The sequence below is a fragment of the Perna viridis genome, chromosome 4 (genome assembly GCF_037379345.1).
Source record: "Perna viridis isolate PV_CMFRI_1.1 ecotype Kerala chromosome 4, ASM3737934v1, whole genome shotgun sequence".
In the NCBI taxonomy this organism is placed as follows: Eukaryota; Metazoa; Mollusca; class Bivalvia; order Mytilida; family Mytilidae; genus Perna; species Perna viridis.
This window is the reverse complement of record NC_142448.1, coordinates 29104453-29120381: the sequence shown is the minus strand read 5'-3', so window position 1 is coordinate 29120381 and position 15929 is coordinate 29104453. Positions and strand designations below refer to the sequence as shown.

General features: G+C 30.8%; 1 protein-coding gene across 2 annotated transcripts; it reads left to right on the top strand.

Annotated features, from left to right (window-relative positions):
• Position 1: 1 nt before the first annotated feature.
• On the top strand, positions 2–14776 carry LOC148619643 (phosphoribosyl pyrophosphate synthase-associated protein 1-like). 2 transcript variants are annotated; one of them, XM_088579796.1, is made up of 10 exons: positions 2–60; positions 164–294; positions 1035–1087; positions 1872–1938; positions 3320–3492; positions 5374–5489; positions 6301–6517; positions 9968–10038; positions 11569–11715; positions 11998–14776. In XM_088579796.1, exons 2-10 carry the CDS (start codon positions 209–211, stop codon positions 12154–12156), a joined length of 1089 nt encoding a protein of 362 aa, XP_088435922.1. In that variant the 5' UTR covers positions 2–60; positions 164–208; the 3' UTR covers positions 12157–14776. The 2 variants fall into 2 exon arrangements, with proteins under 2 accessions (XP_088435922.1, XP_088435923.1); XM_088579797.1 differs by having other exon boundaries at positions 50–68.
• The last annotated feature ends 1153 nt before the right edge of the window (positions 14777–15929 follow it).

The following is a 15929-nucleotide window of genomic DNA, read 5'->3' as shown; positions in this document are numbered from 1 at the left end:
TCCGGTTTCACTTTCATTTTGCAACTTGAGCGTTCCATGTGAATATTACATGCTTATTCGGTAATGAAGTAATTATCGACTTACTTTATCATTTCTGACTGTACAATCAATGTCATCAAATTTGTTTTATTATAGAGACTTTATATAAATTTTACCTATACAGATCAAGGCCACCATTCAAGGGAAGATAATTGGAGTAAATAACAACATGGCATCGTCAGGTCCTGGCCAGAAATGTCCAATGCTGTTGCTATCAGGCAACTCCCATCCAGAATTGTTACAGCTAATTTCAAAGTAAGTATTTACATTTTTAAAAATCACCCAAAAAAACTGACTGTCAGTGTCACAGTAATCCTCTTTGCGATCATTAGGCGCATGTTATAAACTCCCAGTTGACCGTCTATGTAGACAGTCAGTAGATTTGTTGGAGGGTGAAGCATTGGGCGAATCCCTCCAGCGTATACTGTACTTGCACAATGAATGATTAATTCATTATAAATTTGGTTGGTAATTTTGAAAGATGAAATTATTTTAAGTGTTTAGGTAGTATTCAAATTATTATGGTTGAATTAAGTTCATTTATTTCTGATTGTACATTTATTTTTTGGAAAGAAAATATTTTCATTTTTGAACTATTGTAGTATATGTGATCAGCAGCAAACATCAATTCTGAATCAATGATAAGGCCAAATAAAATTGTACCTTATTTCTGTTTCCCGACCGACTCATGCCTAGACAACACCCACTAACTTATGTTCAAGTTAACAAAGAACAAATAGAACCACTATTACAAAATTTTATAGATGTTAAACAATTTTATGTTTTCACAAAGTCTTGGTGGTTAATAAGATGTTTTTGAAGTTGTTTTTTGTGAAATTTGGGAAAAAAATAAGTAAATTGATTAAAATAAATTAAAATAAAATCCCAACCAGCCCACCCATATTTTCTCTGACTTGTAACAGGAAACAGAAATATAATTTTATTTGGCCTAATTCATAAAGGTTTGACTCATATCCTTTATTTTTGTTTTATAGGCGAATGGGTATCAAACCAGCTGAGATCACAGTTTTTCATAAGACTAATAGAGGTGAACACACTAGTACCAAAATCACATGGTGTACAATGTAGTTTATTTTTTTAAAGTCTTTAATTGGTTTTTGAAATTTTAAAGATCATTTGGGAAAATATGTATAGAATACAAATGATGATAAACAATTGTTTAGTACTATGAAATACAGGTTAAGTTCAATTTCTAGCTAAATAAAAAAAAAAACAAACATTTTTTTCACTCTTGACCAGCTCCCTTTTTTTAAAGATACATGTTTCCAGATTATTAATTGAGAAAGAATCAATGAATTGTTTTGAAATTTTGCACAGTTACTTAGTGCCATAAATTACAAATTTTCAGGTAAATTTAAAAATTGTTTTTTGAGTTATGCCATTTTTTACTCTTTACCATCCCTTTTTTTTTCACTGATACACTTTTCCAGATGATAACTTGAGAATGGATGAAAGAATTTGTTTGATACTTTGCATAGTATTTTAGTACTATTAAATACATGTAAAGTTTAATTTTCTGCTAAATCCAAAATAAACTTTTAATACCCCTTTTCAGTCATCATAATTGTATATAAATGGTGGGGTACCATTTAGTGACCCATTAGGTGGCTTATTTTTTTTTGTTTTCTTGTAATGTATTATATATATTTTTTGTCAAACATTTAATTAAATATACTTGTATAATTCAGAGTTGCATCAAGCTTGAATATGTGTCCATATTTGCTCCATCTGTGTATGGTTTGAGCTCTGTGGGTTTATCTAGCTGGGCACTGCTTTTATTTAATTATTTAATTTTATATAATTTGTTTTAGAGACAAATGTAGAAATAGGTGAATCTGTCAGAGGCAAAGATGTTTATATTGTTCAAACTGGAACAAAGTAAGTATTGCACTGCATGAGCTATATATACCCCATATTACCTTGAACCTTGGTAAACTGAATACCTACCTCGACTGATACAAATTTTAATTAAAGTCCAAAGACGTCTGTTTTTTACCATCCTCTCTAGTCAGGGTTTTGAGTCCACCCTCACTCCCTCAAACCCCTGACATCACTTATTCATATTTAGCGGGTACCGTCCAGCCAATTCCGATTGGTTGCTTCTCCATGTGAGAAGCACCGGTGAAAATAGATTTAACATAAAATGTCTGGAAAGGTAAACAATAATAATGCAAGGTAATAAACAATCAGATGTAGTAACTGAAAGTTGTATGATGTCACAAATGATGCAATATGAGCAAAAATGATGACTGTAGATTCTGTTTAGATTCTTTACTGAAAAAAAATGACGTTATGTGTAGCCACTTTGTAAGTTATATCGAAGAGCTTCTATTACGAGTGATTTGATTGGATTTTGGATCCGGGTTAAATTAAAGTAACTCACTAGATGGTGCTGGACGATACCTGCTAAATATGAATGAATGATGTCAGGGGTTTGAGGGAGCAAGGGTGGACTCACAACCCTGACTTTTACATGTTTCACTGAACTTAATAAAGTTTTTGTAGCAAAGACTTTTTCACTGCCATACCTTATTTCTCTTTCATGTAAGGTTATTGACAGTGATATTGTTTTATCAACTTCTTTGTTAAAATCAGAACAATGGTTGGACCACAGCGTCGGTAGGTCTTAAAAAGTGACATACAAAGGAATGAAGGTATTTAACATTGTCCTATTATTTGTGAATGAAAGATGCTGAATATAAAAAACATCAATCATATAGATATTGCTGATTTTGGTGTGCTGTACACATGTTTCAGGAAGTGACATCTCATCAGCAGCATTAAAACCAAATTCAAAAATGACTTATACTTGCAGTCTTAGTCCCGGAGTCAGATAATAATTTGATGACACCTGAGAAAATTCTAAACTGTTTGTTTATATTCACAGGCATGATGAATATATACTTTCAGATTTAAAATATTCCAAGATTTATGTATTTTCACAGTTTACCGTATTTTGGTGTGTAATTTTTGACCGATCTTAGGTCTGTAAAAATGTGTTGAAACGATGTATGGGTGTATTATACGCTCCCCCATGTTCTGAAATTAGTTTCCTGGTAAAAAAGTGTGCACAATACACACCAAAATATGGTAGTTGCACTTAAGTCTAAAATATATATTGTTGAAATATTTTTTAAAAATCTGGTTTTCCTTTGGCAGTTAAGTTCATATTTCAAGGGTCAAATTTTGGTTTTGTTTACCATGACAATAACAAAACAAGCTACGTAGCGTTTCTAATTTAAAACTATTTCTTTTGTAGAGATGTAAATAACGACCTCATGGAGTTAATGATTATTGCCTATGCGTGCAGAACTAGCTGTGCACGGAATATAATAGGAGTAGTACCCTACATGCCATACTCAAAACAATGTAAAATGAGAAAGAGAGGTTCTATAGTCTGTAAACTAATGGCTACTCTCCTTGGAAAGTCTGGTAAGTATCATTATAGGACGATGTAAATGTGGACGTTTTTGCAAGAGGTAGTTTTCACTATTTTTGTGATTTAAGAAATAAATAACAGAAACTCTATTTTATCATTGTTTTACCACTGGCTGGCCATTTATGTCGCATCATTTTACTCCAAGTAACAGCAAGGAAGGCCAGCTTATGGTAAAACATCATAAAATGGAGTTTCCATTATTAATTTTGATTCTGGTAGGACCAGTTTCTTCATATTTTTTGAATAGACACAGCCTATGCCTTGCATGAAATGTTGGTCATGTGTTTATCAGTTTTTTACCATGGCAGTGGTCTAATGTGTTCTGAAACATGTCATATTAGAACATGAAATAAATCCCACTTGATTTTTTTTGTATGGTTTTTAAAGTAGCAGTCTTGACAGTTTTCCCCCTGGTGGGGTTGTCTCTTTGACATATTCACCAGATTCAATCCATTCTCATTATATTTATGAAAATTAGACAGAGGGTCACTCATGCATGAAAAAATCCACCAAATTCACTTATGTTTCTAATTTAGAAACAGTTACAAACCACACAACCAGTCTTAGTCACTGCTTGTAGTTCTTTTAAAATAAGAATTCTATAGATTGTGTTATGAAATTGGAGTTATTGTTTGTGGTTTTGTTTTATACAGTTGATTTTAGTGAGAGATAAATGTAGAGTTTTCTCAAAAATACAGATATGATTACAGAAAGGACTATCATTCCATAAAAATGTAGCGACTGGAAAAATCTTGTTTGTTTGTTGGGTTTTCCTATATAATGAACTGCATCTATCATAGGCAGTGTATAAATCTTATATGGACTGGTGCTTAATACATTAAGGATCTGGCATCCATTTGGAATGCATAAAAATCGTGAAAATAACATCCCACAAAAAATTTCTCAATGGAAAGCATGCACTAAAAATTTCCCTTTAAGCATTGTACTATGCAGTGATTTAATTAGCATGTCCTTCCAAATAAATAAATAATTCTTAATGTTCTCACTTTTAGTCAGATAGCCTTCATGATATAGTACATGTACATTTTTGTTTAGAGCCTTTTAAAAGTAGCATGAGTTGATTTTAAACACCATTGATAGGCAAAGACACAAACACTCAAGTTACGATACTATTTATTTTACTCAGTATTGGTTAACAAAATACCATTTTGTAAAGGTTGGGTATCAGGGGAACAGTAAATTTATTGGCACTGAGGGATCAGTCTATGCCCCGAGGCATAAAGGAAAAAATACATTGTTTCCACGGAACACTATTAAACTTACTTAATCCTGTAGTCTTGTCACATGACCCTTGTCACATGACCCTTGAATTAAAGAGAATGGTTCCCTTACTCTAATTAAAAAGATCAGAAAGTGGTTGTTTATATTGTCAAGACTACAGTCTTATCAAGCCCAAGTATGATAAAAATATGATTTCCAAGCTATGATAGGTTTTGATAATAATGCAAAGTAAAAAATGCTGATAATTGTGTATCATATTGATGTATCTGGAAGTAGCAAGCTAAACACAAAACAGTCTTTCATTGTGAATGCTTTCAACAGTAGAAATTCTGTATCAAAAATAAGTCGATAATAAACTTTAATGCAAGCCCTATATCCAATCAGTAGGGATTTCATTATATCCTTAGAATCATGCTTTTCTCAGTACTTAGATCCTAAGTTTTCGTCATTTAATGTACGAAATTAACATTTGCAGGTAAGAGCACTGTGCAATGTCCAGTGCCAATAAAATTATGTAAATAACTGTGCTGCTGTCAACCCAATAGTAGAAATTTACATCTTTAGTTTTATAATATTGTACAACTATCCTTTTGTTTTTTATAAGGGAAAGTGAATTATACTTTTTTTTGCAGGACTGACACATATCATAACTATGGACCTTCATCAGAAGGAAATTCAGGCTTTCTTTGATATTTCTATTGAGAATCTGCGAGCTTCTCCATTTCTTATTGATTACATTGAAAAATCAGTAAGTTTTATTTTTAAAATTTACAATTAACAATATTTTATTGGAACTAAATTTTGTGATAGATTTTGTTACTTTTCAAATTTAGAAGATAAGGAATAAGGTTACTGGCCTTATCTATTCAAGACTTGTCATCATTGTCTCTTGAAGGCACGTTCAAAGGTTATTTCTTGGTAGTCAGGACATTTTCTATGAAAACCATTGAGATTTGTTTAACCTATTTCATTGTGCAAAAAAGAGACTTGATGTGAGTGCTCTCAGACAGAAAGATGGGAAGATGGAGATGCTTTTATGCAGATACAAATAGGTAATGAGGCACCCTTATAAGAGACAAGGGAGGGCCTGAGAACCAGGAAATTTGAATGGCCTTAAATGTTTAAATTGAATCTGGTATGTTTCAACCATCAGATATGAAAGAATCTTGAGAGTGCAATGTTATGTCAGGGGCAGATTTAGTCAGGTGCATGGCAGATACATACTTTTTAAAATTGGAAAAGGGTTGAAACAGTGGTTTGGCAAACAATGAAAAACTGCTCCTTAAAAGTTTTGTCTCCCTTGGCTCAACAATCTATGCCTCCTCTAAATTAAAATTTTGATTCACTTCTACTCATAAACCTATTTAAGTGTCATGGATTATATAAAATGCATTTATACTACAATGAAAGAGGTGGTTTTGTACATCAGGTTAATTCAGTATATACAAATGTAATAGAAATTTTGTCAGTTGTCAAGCACAGTATTATAAGTAATTCAATTATCATTGTCTTTAAACTTTCATTGAATAGTTTTCATGAAAGTGATTTTAATAATTTAGATTCCAGATTACCGAAATGCTATTATAGTAGCAAGAAATCCAAACTCTGTGAAACGAGCAACATCTTATGCTGAACGATTACGTCTCGGGATAGCTGTCATCCATGGTGAAGATAAAATTATTGAGCAAGATGAAGAAGAGGATGGTAGAAACTCTCCTCCTTTATTGGAGGCCACTACAGGGAAAGGGATGGAATTTGGCATAGAAATTCTACCAGGTTTGTTACAAGATCATTAAGTACTACTGCATGGAAGTTCATATTGCACTTTGATATGCATTATTTCATGACACATTTTATTAAAACAGCAACTTTAAAGACAAGATCTTCTCCCAAGCTTCCTAACAAAGTTTTAAAATCAATTCATTACATACTCTTAGCAAAATATGTTATAGATCTAAATCACTTTTTTCATGCATCTGCAAACTTTTTTCAAAGGTTTTGTTTTGAAGCTTTTACTTTTTCATAAGTGATTTTTCTATTAGTAATTATGCTTAAAATGCCTGATGTCTGCATTCATAGTTTTCTATTGATTTTGTAGCTACTGAAAGTCAAACATCTATTATGATATCTTTTGTTCATGTTTGTGTTTGTCTCTTTTTAAAAAGCTTAAAGTATGATTTACAGCCTTTTGTTTATGGTAGCTTTAACAAGCTTTATTACTGGTACATGTAATTGATGTGGACTGGTACCCAATACTAGGTAACCAGTTCTGCATCAATCTTAACATGTAAAACAGGTAAAATATAGTAAAGCAGGTAATTTTCACAGGTCTAAAATTGAACAATTTCATACAAATCGGGTTTAAAAATTTTAACTGTCTTTTCCTTTTGCCTTACAGAGATAATAAAATAGAGAACCACTTTTATAGGATGTTTAACTTAAAATATGGCAATACATTATATATGTGGTTCTGTGAAACTTGCAAAAATATCATAAATCAGAATCTCCTGAAAAGTCCCTGCTTTACAACTTATTAAGCGTGATCATCTGTCAGATAAGATTTTTTGTAACTGCTTTTCAGATTGCTTTTGTAAGTATATACATGGCTTTATGAATATTTTTGGCATTGTAACAAAGAATTTTCTAATATTTCTAGATGTTCTCTTTAAAGCTTTGATTTATCTTTAATTGTGAAAAGTATATGTATTCATAAGAAAAATTATTTCCACCCTGTTTTAAAAGTAAAGGCTTTACACGCATATGCTTTGAACATCATTTTTTGGCGCTTCTTTTCCAATGATGATAGGGAAGTATCAGAGCACCTTAAGCTTTATTTTCAGAGTACAGATGTATGTACATGTATTTTTGGATATGTATCTTAGATGATAGAAATGTTTGCTATTTTTACTCCCATCACAGCAGAATATCATTGCATATTTTGCTAGAATTTGAATAATAACATTTGTAATTAAACTGCTAATTGGATATATCTATTAAGTCTACCTACCAAAGCTTAGAATATGGACTTTGATGTGATATATAGTCTGACAATTTTTTAAATTGTTTTTCCTTTGTGACATCTCTCAATCTTCAGTCTATTATGGAGCAAAGGATGAACTAGTATGATAAGCCATGGCACTTACAAAATACCAAATATAGTGGAATTTTGTTTTAATGCTAAAAATCACAATACCAACTCCTTCCTCCAATACTTATCAAGTCGTATGTAATCCCGGTTTTCAAACTTCTTTTTCCAATACTCTAGCTGATAGTCATTTGTATTAAGTGACCAGAACAGTCACAGAGGTTCTCATATTACCACTTAAGGGCAGGATATTTTTTATTCATTTCCTGTCAGCTTTCAGACATGAAATCATACTTCCAGGGATTAATATCTTATAAGTTAAATTAGTTTAGATTACTGGTACTGTTATGATAGCATAGGTCTTTATTCATGTTATTATTGCTGTGAATAACTCTATGCATTAAGTGTGAACAAAAACTTGGTCAGTGCGTACTAAAATCTTTAAATGTACATCATCAACTCATTTTTCTCTTTTTTATGCTCCAGAACAAAGTAGAGATTTTTGGTCAGTCACACCAGGTTTACATCTCAAGTTAAAGCTTATGTATGCATTCAATTAAATTGCCTTATTAATTAAAAAAAAAGAATTTACATTTGTACAGTGTTAGAAGTATCTTATCATTACTGGTGTATTTAGGTATATAGTTTCCCAAAGGAATAAGCTTTGGATGAATTTTTAAGATTGTAGCCCCATCAGTATAAGAATTTTAAAGCAAAAGAGGTAAAACAAATGCCATTTTAATAAAGTTTACTTCTTGATCAATTTAAGGTTTGTTTAAAATTTTTTAGTAAACATCTGAAGAGCTAATATTTAAATGGAAATGGTTTTCCATGATACTAGTGTGTTTATTACCTTTCATACTTGGCTACCCATTTCTTGACCTTTTAAGTTTGCAAATTTTGAACTTTTGAATACTTTCCATGAGTTATTGCCCTTTGTAGTTGCAACTATAATAAAAATTTACACAATTTTCAGCTGATAAGATCTCCTAAACTGTAATATATAATCACAATTCAATGTCATAAACCTTTTTAATCACTATCTTAATTTAGGGATGTGTCATATTAGGATGTAGTTCTATGCTTAGCTTCACTGATAAGGATTTGGTTATACACTAAACTTAATTATTATATTTGAAGAGTTTATAAAAGTGTAATGACTTAAATTTGATCTGCTTCAAAATAGAGATTATGTTTCAAAAATGTTAATTTATTCCCCTGCTTAAACAAAGATTGCTAGATTACTTTCATCTGGTTCAAAGTGTCTCATAATCGTGTGCTATTATAGATATGTAGATTGAAAGTGTGATTTTAACTAATAATGTCAGAAATTGTTACAAAGATTCGGGCAGATTAATTGTTATTCACTATTATAGTGTAATATTTATAATAAATGTTAAATATTGCTTTATTTTACTTGTATTGCAATGCACTAATCACTAAAAGTGAATTATAGAGTCTTCACATAGAAATCAATGGACAACATTTCTATCTCTTTTGATTTAAAAAGTAATTTACTGAGACTTATCATTGTTTGAAGACGAGCTTGCCATTTATGTTGACTTATTAAATCCCAAGCAATGACGTGGAGTATTATAATGACGTTAGTGTTCAGTTTGTGGTAAAATAAAGATAAGATGAGGTCTTTATGCATGGTTTTGATTCTTGTAGGACTAGTTTATCCATGTTTGTGAAAAGGCAAAGCTTATGTGTGGCACAAAATTGTGACCATTGTGGTCCAAAATTCTATTGTGACATCAGTAAAATTGGGCAAAACTTATTAATGTATTTGTATTTAAACTGTTATATGTCTATGAAGTCATATGTTTATCACTGTTTTACTACAGCTGTGTTATTAAGACTTTGTAAGCATGTCACATCAAGAATCCTAAATTGCAGGTCTGAAAATATGGAATAGTATACCTTTTCAAAGTTTCACATCAAATATGAAATAATACCTGGTTGAAGGCAGAAACTATAACCTAAAACACTTTAAATACAAATTTTAACAAAAAAGAAATATGAAGGATGTAGTGAGAACATCATAGTCTTAGGAATGAAAATAAAAATGAAATGAAAAGATCTAATTATATATGTATGTTCCTTGATTTTGATCTGTTATCAACTACACAATGTTTCAGTTCTACAGTGTAAAGAAAAACCACCATTAAATGTTGTTGGAGATGTCAGTGGCAGAATTGCAATCATTGTGGTAAGATTATGGGGTTTTGAAGAAATGGTTTATTATCCTGAAATAGGAGGTCAGTTATGAGATCTTGCATTTGACAAGACATTGTGTTTATGCATTAAGTAAATTTTATATTAAGAAAAACATTTTGTGAAATAGTTGATTGAATTCATGGATTTTCTGAAAGGACTTTTCTGTACAAAATATTATATTATTAAATAATGTGCCGCAGGATGACACTACTCTGAAACTGCTCAGGCGATTTTGTTCAAATTTTGAGTGATTGTTAGATACAATATGTTGTTGATCATATCACATTGCCAGTTTGCTTCGACAAATTTTATAAAAGTTATAGGACTTTGACTGTTTTTCTTGTAAATTTACACAATACATGTAGGAAGATTTTATAAATACAACTCTTCTCAATCAGCTAGACAGATTTTGTTAAATATTGTATGATTGTCAGATACAATATGTTGTTGATTATATTGCACCCCCATTTTGTTTTGACAAATATTACTGTTTTTTTTTTTACTTATGCATTTCATCTCAAAGCAATCTTAATTGTGTCACCTTCATTTAGTTGTTTATAACATTTCTTTGCATGCTGGTTTGATTGTTCAAGTTAAAACAACAAAACGTAGTTAAATATTGCGATATTGTATTCTTTTTTTAACTGAAAGTTTTTATTACTTGTCCGTCTAAGAATCAGGCAAAATATATATAAGGTGTGGCACATGAAGAAAAAAAATGCAGAGATTTTATTGCATTAACCAATTATTTATACTTGATAACCACCAGAAATAACCATCCAAGTGTTTGTAAAATTTGCCTTTTTAAGATATTGATAGGTCAGATTTAGTTGAAATGCACTATGGGAAAGTGGCAGGAAAATTTTCCAACACTCTTCCCCTATATATGCAGTCAAAAAATATGTATGTCACAGATGCTTCATGATAAACTTAAATAGCTTTTTAGTTGTTTTCTAGATGTACTGAATATGTTTTTGCAAAAATGACTAAATTGGGGGAAATGATGTGCCACCCATTGCCTGATTCTTACACAGAATGGTACATAAAATATTAACCATGTTGATTACATTTTTTGGTTTAAACAAACTAAATTCTATATAATTAATATACTAAAGAAGACAATTTCAAGTAATCTATACAATTTTAGGCTAACTTTGCATCATTTCATGTAGAATTATGGAACTTCAATGAAATAATTGTAGGTTAAACTAATCCCTTAAAAATACAAAATTTGTGGTTTCACATGGCCAATAGTGCTAGCTGATGTTTATAATATGTTTCTTTCTCATTAGTCATGAAAAAAACCTGATGAAAATTTATCAAAAAAACCCCAAAGAAACAGGAAGTTTAAATAATTTCTCGTGCGTAATTAGAACATATTATGAGAAGAAAATGTTCACATAATTAAGCATGATCAGCGGGATGCTAGTTTGTATTTTGTATGGAAATTGAGACAACATTAGTAACTTCTACTTTTTTACCTGTATTAATCATGAAATAAATTATTTGTGTGTAATTTTAGGATGATATGATCGATGATGTACAGGCCTTTGTCAGTATTGCTGAGGTCCTGAAGGAACGAGGTGCATATAAGATATATGTGATGGCAACACATGGTTTACTGTCCTCAGATGCCCCCAGGCTTATAGAAGAGTCATGTATTGATGAGGTTTGTGAAATGACAGCAACACATTATCTTTGTATATTAACCAACTGTTTTATTATCAGCTTAAACATTTTTTTCATTGTGATTGCTCCCAGGCATTTAATGTCTTAGAGCATTTGCCATGATACTGAAACATGTTGACAATTTTGAATGACAACTTTGCATCTAACATAGGAATGAATTCAGATGTTATGACTAGAGTTTCAAACAGAGAGCATGAGACATGTTGTCTTTGATAAATAATAACTTGAATAATTCTACAGCTGTACTTTAAATCTGTTGCAGGTGGTAGTCACCAACACAGTCCCCCATGAAATACAGAAGATGCAGTGCCACAAGATTAAGACGGTGGATATTAGTATCATGTTAACAGAAGCTATACGTAGAATACACAATAATGAATCTATGTCGTACCTGTTCAGGAACATAGCTTTAGAAGATTAAGACATTCGTTATTTGTTGGGATGCAGGGTTATGCTATAAATTGGAATTGATTAATTTTTCTTATAATTATTGAGATGTATTTAAGACATGTTACTGTCGACCATGTATACAACCAGTTTTCTGATGGAGGATTGTTTCTTAGTAGCACAATATGTGAAATGCAAATTTTTTTGTAAATTTACTGTGACATTTTTTATTTAAGTTTGTTATTTTATTATTTTCTACCATGAGAACTAGTTTGCCATTTCCTGCTACTCTAGTCAATAACACTTGTTGCAGAAAGAAAAAAGATCTTATTATGTTAACTGGAGACTGAACAATGCACAGAACAAAGTAATTTTTTCCTCTCAGTGGCTTTACAATATTTAGTTAGATATTACTACAAGTGAAGAACAGTAACTCCACCAAGGTGATAAAAAATGTGTTGGTGAAAGACAATATCCAGTTTTTTTATTTTAGAAATTGAGACAGATTATTCTGCTAAATGCGTACAAGATTTTTCTTTTGTGGAAGTAAGAAAGCTTTAGTAATTTCAGTTGATATTTTTAAGTCTGTGAAAACACAGATACCAGCAAAGAATTTTTTTTTCATCTTTGACAAAACAAGTTGACTGAAACCTTAAAAAATGTCCTATGATGAGAACATATTTTTTATTTATTTGTTTTCACTTTGTTTCACACCAAGAAATTTAGCTAGGTGGCAGCTATCTCTATGATCCAATTGACTATTGATAGAGCTGGAAAAATTAGAACTATCTATAAGTTAAATCATAAAATTCAGTTTACTGGTTGTTCATGGCTGATATGTTGTTCAGTCCTCAGGAAGTAGTCCTTATTAGGTCATTCAAATTTAATCTCTTGGTTTTAATGCCATCTTTCAATAAAATCTAAGAGTGAAGCATTTTTAATTCTAAAAAAATGTGGAAATTTTTATATGACATTTTCCATAGCAAGAAAGAAGTGGGAGACACTGTTTTGTTTTTATTTTATGGATTTGTCAATAAACATTGGCATATCAATTTTAGTAAATAATGAAGAAGAGCTCTAAAACCAAAACAATTACTTTATTTGGCATCAGTGCCACTAGATGCATATATATGTATTGTGAATAACCATAATTTTGTAGATCAAGCAGTAATTAATTGTCGTATCTAGTTCAAATAACATGTTCCATACTAAAGTTACCTTTACCACATAAACTTACCTTTACCACGTAAACTTACCTTTACCACATAAACATCATCTTAATTGATTCAGATTGTTATCAAATAGTTCAATTAAAGTTTTCTGAACTGAAACTTGTGAGGAACTGTTGATCTGGTTTAGTTACACTCGTACTGTGTTTACACCTGCCATGTAATTACATTATTCCATTCCTCTACATACTGGAACCTGTATAATTTTTTCTATGGTCCTGAATACAGTTTCCTTTTGCAAATCAGAATATGAAAAAAAAACACTTATGTTAACTTTCTCCAATTACAAGTTTTTTGTGTCAGCCTTTATAAGTGTGTAAACCTGTAATATCAATTTTTGTAAGCTAAATCATGAAAGCCTGAATTTAAATGTTTTGAATTATGGTGTCAAAGCTCATGGGAAGTTTTATCTGGTTAGCATCTTTGTCCAAGTCATATACATTGCATAAATTTTACCATATATCTTATAGATTTTGGGTTCCATAATATTTTGATAGTAAAAGCTTGTAAGTGGAAGATTGGGTAATTAATGTCCAATTGACACTGTTCTTTAATTGTGGCAGTGTTTCTTCGATACCTACAGAAGCAATAAACCATTGGTGCCAAGCCCATGATAATACCATTCAGATTATGTGCTATGGTTTTCACAGGTTGCATTATATCATTGCTAACATCCTTAGACATAGCACTACATGTAAGTAATTGCCATGTTCGTTGTTAAAAGTATGTTGTTTAGTTTATTTCCATGAATAATCCTTTTGATCAATCGGTAATTCACATGTAGACATAGATAAATTTGAAGATTTAAAATGTGTTACTAATATCTGATTGCATTAATTCTAGAAATTTATTTTGCACTTTAACTCCACTGGAGTTTTGTAAAAAAAAAAAAAAAAAAAAAATTTGCTATCATTAACATTTCTCATTAAATAATTTAATAAAATATACAACTGTCCTAAAATCAAAAAGGCTAATCTATTTTTAGAAATGTTTCTTATCTACATTTGATGTAGTGATATTTGATAAAAGCATCTTGGAAAAATGCCATTACACAGAAATGATTTATTTTTTCTCATTATTCACCTGACATGTGGATTACTGAATTCAATTCTTTGTTCAATCATTGCTAAATTTGCTCAAAACTTTTGTGTGAATCTCAAGTTCTTTAATGTTTTCCTCAGAATATAGTTTGAAGAAAGATGTTTGCATTTATGTTGTCTTCTTAACTTCCTGAATAAAGAGCATCATTGTGTTTAATATGATTTTTGAGTAATTTGAAGAATTGAGTTTTATGATGTAATAATTTGTTGTCCTGAATCATTCTACATTATTATACACAGAAAACAGAATCTTTTATACTAATGAATTTTGTAAATATTGTTTTGTTACAGTCTCGTCAAATAAATTTTGTTATTTACTATTGCATTGCTATTTAAGTTTTTGTATTACATGTATATGACCTTGGGGAATGCGGTCGTATCCATCTTTAAATATAGGCCATGTTTATGTATTTGTTTTAACTCAGTACACACACATAGAAAAGAAGTTATGCAATTATTCAAACTAGTCAAATCACTGTCCCATCTTGTACTCTGAACATGTAACCCCCTAAATTGAATTATCTTCCTTTCTATACATCTACATACAATACACAACCTTTGAAAATATATATAAATCTACTGAATGATTAAGGAGGGATTGTACTTACAATTTTAGGTATGGTTCTGCCTAAAACCAGGCTGGGTGATTCATCAGATCTCAAGATAATCAATGAAATTGTTTTAATACATTTGTTAGGTCCTAAAAACAACTCTTCCGATGATCATATCCTTGGTTCTGCTATCAAATGTGAAATATTTTTTGATTGGTTACAGTGTAAAAATTCTGGCTGGAAATTTTCCTGTACTTATTCTGTAGTAGAAAATAACCCAATTTTAGGCTTCAATTTCTCCAGTGGGGGCAAATTTTTGTTTGCACTTTTATTTCCGAATAGTTTCTGTGAGGCCTACAGAAGGATTTCCAATACAAAATATTAGGAATTAAGAAATGCATGAATCACTTATCATAAGCTTCTATATGGTTTTAAGGCAGAGCTGTGCTAAAAAGCATCAACAGTTCTGAACATTTTGGAAGCATCAAACAAAAATCAGAAGAAAAGAAGATACCTGGAGTAGAACAAAACCTGACCTGTCACCTTCGATATATCTGACAAAAATTTTCTTTTTTCACTTTCAACCTTAAAACAAAGTCTCATTATCCATATGTCTACACAGCAGAAGACTAAGTATGAAAAATGTGAAATATAGGAAAGAAAAAGCAACTTTATGAAAAAACGATATAATGTCGAGGTACTTTAGTTCATATACATGAATTTTAAAGATTTGTTAAGCTGGACTGCTAGAGATGTCCCAAAATTTTTTTTAAAAATCAAGATGCTCGCATTAAATCCACAATTCTAAATCACTAAAAACAAACCTTGACAAAAATTTAAAGAACAACCGATAAAACAAAAGTTGATATTTCATAAATTAAATTATACAGCAAATGTTACCTCCATGAGATACAATGGGAATTGAAT

What these genes read in the sequence shown, in the direction of transcription:
- LOC148619643 (XM_088579796.1), top strand. Translation starts at nt 209, where the DNA reads ATGGCATCGTCAGGTCCTGGCCAGAAATGTCCAATGCTGTTGCTATCA. An exon ending in TTTTCATAAGACTAATAGAG is followed by an intron (nt 1,088 to 1,871) that starts GTGAACACACTA and finishes AATTTGTTTTAG; the next exon opens with AGACAAATGTAGAAATAGGT. An exon ending in TACTCTCCTTGGAAAGTCTG is followed by an intron (nt 3,493 to 5,373) that starts GTAAGTATCATT and finishes TTTTTTTTGCAG; the next exon opens with GACTGACACATATCATAACT.